This window comes from Cynara cardunculus (assembly GCF_001531365.2).
Source record: "Cynara cardunculus var. scolymus isolate 2C chromosome LG 7, CcrdV1, whole genome shotgun sequence".
NCBI classification, from domain to species: domain Eukaryota; kingdom Viridiplantae; phylum Streptophyta; class Magnoliopsida; order Asterales; family Asteraceae; genus Cynara; species Cynara cardunculus.
The window spans coordinates 5,386,247-5,389,300 of record NC_037534.1 but is presented as its reverse complement, the minus strand read 5'-3'; the positions used below and the strand labels follow the sequence as shown (position 1 = coordinate 5,389,300).

General features: G+C 31.8%; 1 protein-coding gene across 1 annotated transcript in view; it reads left to right on the top strand.

The window, feature by feature from the left end:
• The window catches only part of LOC112515717, a 5,687-nt gene extending 5,331 nt beyond the window's left edge, over positions 1-356 (top strand). The window contains exon 4 of the mRNA XM_025122624.1: positions 57-356. Within this exon, the coding sequence (XP_024978392.1) occupies positions 57-167 (111 nt within the window). The 3' untranslated portion in view covers positions 168-356. The remainder of the gene's footprint in view (positions 1-56) is intronic.
• Positions 357-3,054: the final 2,698 nt, after the last annotated feature.

The following is a 3,054-nucleotide window of genomic DNA, read 5'->3' as shown; positions in this document are numbered from 1 at the left end:
CACTTGCATCATCAGTTAATGTCGATTTCTGGTATTAAAAGTTCGTTTTCTTGTAGGGTTTTGTTGAAGAAAGTTGCGAAGGGGTCGGGAAAGAAGAGTGTTTGATGAGGAGGACGCTTGTTGATGCTCATCTTGACTATATTTACACCCAAGATAAAAACCCTTAGATAATTTGTGCGACGGTTTAGATATCATCAAAACGTTTGGTGTTTATTTTCTTATTACCCTTATTAGCATGTAGTTTGTGTACATGAAAAAGCGATAAAAGGGAAATGAATGAATGCGTATTAATTTGAGTTAGTTTGCGTTTTTGAGTTAAATTATCGTTTGACAACGTTTTAGTTTCTGATCATGTTTAAAAAACCACTTTGACACTTGTTTATGATTTAAAAAGAACTAAACTTGATTTACCAAGTTTTATAAATTAATAATTGCAAATAAGACGAATGATCGTGTAAGAATGGAAGTTATGTTGAAAACCGTAAAAAAAAAATTACACCCTTGATCACTTGCAATCCCACCCTCACCCATGAATTGCTCTTGATACTATCAGGGCCGTCCCAATCTTTTTGGAGGCCCTGTTACATTATTATAAAAAATATAAGTAGATTGGCCAACAAAACGAATTAAAGTTAAATACAAAAGTTCATATTATATTTAAAGTCTTACAAATAAAAACAGAAGACAAAGTAACAATGTAACATGTAAACTTCACTTGAATAAAATCATTTTTTTAACATTCTTGGAAACAAAATCTTCAATAAGCTCTTCATAATCAACTTTTTCCAAAAAGTCATTTTCAAGTGCTATCATTGCAAGTCTGTTAAGCCTTTCTTGTGTCATTGTGGAGCGCATATAAGACTTCAACAGCTTCAACTTTGAAAAACTTTTTTCTGCAGATGCAACGATTACAGGAATAGTCAACAAAACTCTATAAACAATAATCGCATTAGGGAAGCATTCAACATGTTTCAAATACTTTAAAATATCAAGAGGTCCCATCTTTTGTGTGGGTAAAAGATCTTGAAGTATCTTCAGTTCAACATATAAGTCATTCCCATCTATATCAGATTGGTCTTGTTTCTTCGGTGCATTTTCAAAATTAGTACAASAAGACTTTAAACATGTATCATCCAAAGAACGCAACTTATCWGATGTAAACAAAAACCCAAACACACTTTCRTATTCTTGGTATTGTTCGAATCTCCTAYTTAGYGAAGCAATTGCATGATCAAYGACACATAAGAAATAATTAACTCTAAATAACTCCTCCGTTGATTGTGAATTCATTTCAGATGCATCACGCGGATTTTCATCAAAATGCTTTTTTCTTTGAATTTCATGTCTTTGAGGAAACAACGGATCAATATTTAATTCAGTGGCAATCATTTTTGCTAATTCTATAGCATCTAAAAATCATGTTTCTCTATATCCCTTAAAATAAGAAATCAGTCCCTTAACTTGATCAATAGCAACATCAATTAACATATTTTCTGACTGTAAATGTTTACTAATCAAATTTACGGCATACAATATTTCATACCAAACCATCATTGACACTAGAAACTCAAAATCCCCAAGCTCATTGTGTGCTAAAGATTTTGGTTCACTTCTAATTTTTGAGTCATTATMTATTTCAGCCACTTGAAGTAAAGCTTCTCTTATCTCTAACACTTGAAATCTTATAGCCTTTACACTATCAATAAGACTCTCCCAGCGAGTCGTTGACAATGACTTGACGGTCCATCCTCTTACATTATCTTTAAACACTTGCCATCTTTTAGTGGAATTAGCAAATATTGTATAAATACGTTGAATTATTCCAAAAAAATCTCTAGCTTTACCACAAGTATTGGATATATCACACAAAGTTAAATTAAGACTATGAGAAGCACAAGAAGTATAAAAATGCTCTAGGATTTATATCTAGTAGTTTCCTTTGTACTCTTTGATGTTTTCCCTTCATGTTTGAAGCATTGTCATAATCTTGTCCTCGCACATCATCTAAATCCAAACCAAGAGATTTTAATTCAGCTACTAGAACATCAAACAAACCTTGGCCCGTGGTATTATCTACTTCCAAAAATCCTAGAAAAGATTCCTCAATGCTAACAATTTTAGAAGAGACATCTACATACCTAATATCAAGGACATTTGTTCTTGATGACTTATATCGGGAGTGCAATCAAGGATAACAGAAAAATACTTTGCCTCTTTTACTTTATTAATAATTTCACATTTAAGTCTCCTGGAAAGCAAAGTAATCAACTCATTTTGAATTCTAGGACCAAGATAATGAAAATGTAAATCATCATTTGTAATACGTTGAACATGATCCTGAATAATTGGGTCAAATTCAGCCAACATCTCAATCAAGCCCAAAAAGTTACCATTGCTATTCTCATACAATTTTGCTTTACTTCCACGAAATGCAAGATTATGTTTTGCAAGAAATTTAACAATAGAAACAACTCTTACCAAAACTTTTTTCCAATGATTTTTTTCTTTTTCTATTTGGGTTTGAACAACTTTGTCAATGGTTTGATTCTTTTGAAGTCTTAGCCGCAAATCATACCAAGTTTTCATATTCATGACATGATCTATACTTGTATCATGCTCCTTAAGTCTAGTGCTAAGGTGTGACCAATCCCCAAATCCATCATTTGTTAACTGACCTTTTATATGTCTTTTTTTAAAGATTTTACAACAAAAACAAAATACCTTATCAAGCTCTACTGAATATACAAGCCAATCTCTATCACATTTCTCCCCATTTGATAAAATTCTAGTATACCATGTGGCAGAAAAACGTTTAGATAATTTTTCTTTAGGACCTTTCTGAATAGACAAATCTCTTTTAGGACCCTTAGCAACTAACACATCAATCATTTTAGAATCTAATGCATCCCAATTTCTTGGATCAAATATATCAAAATGAACAAAAACATCATCAACATTAGTAGCATCATCACCATCAGTAGCATCACGGAACGAGTAATCAACAACAAATTGACCAAACATGTATTTATAATTAACAAAAATAATCTAAAATCT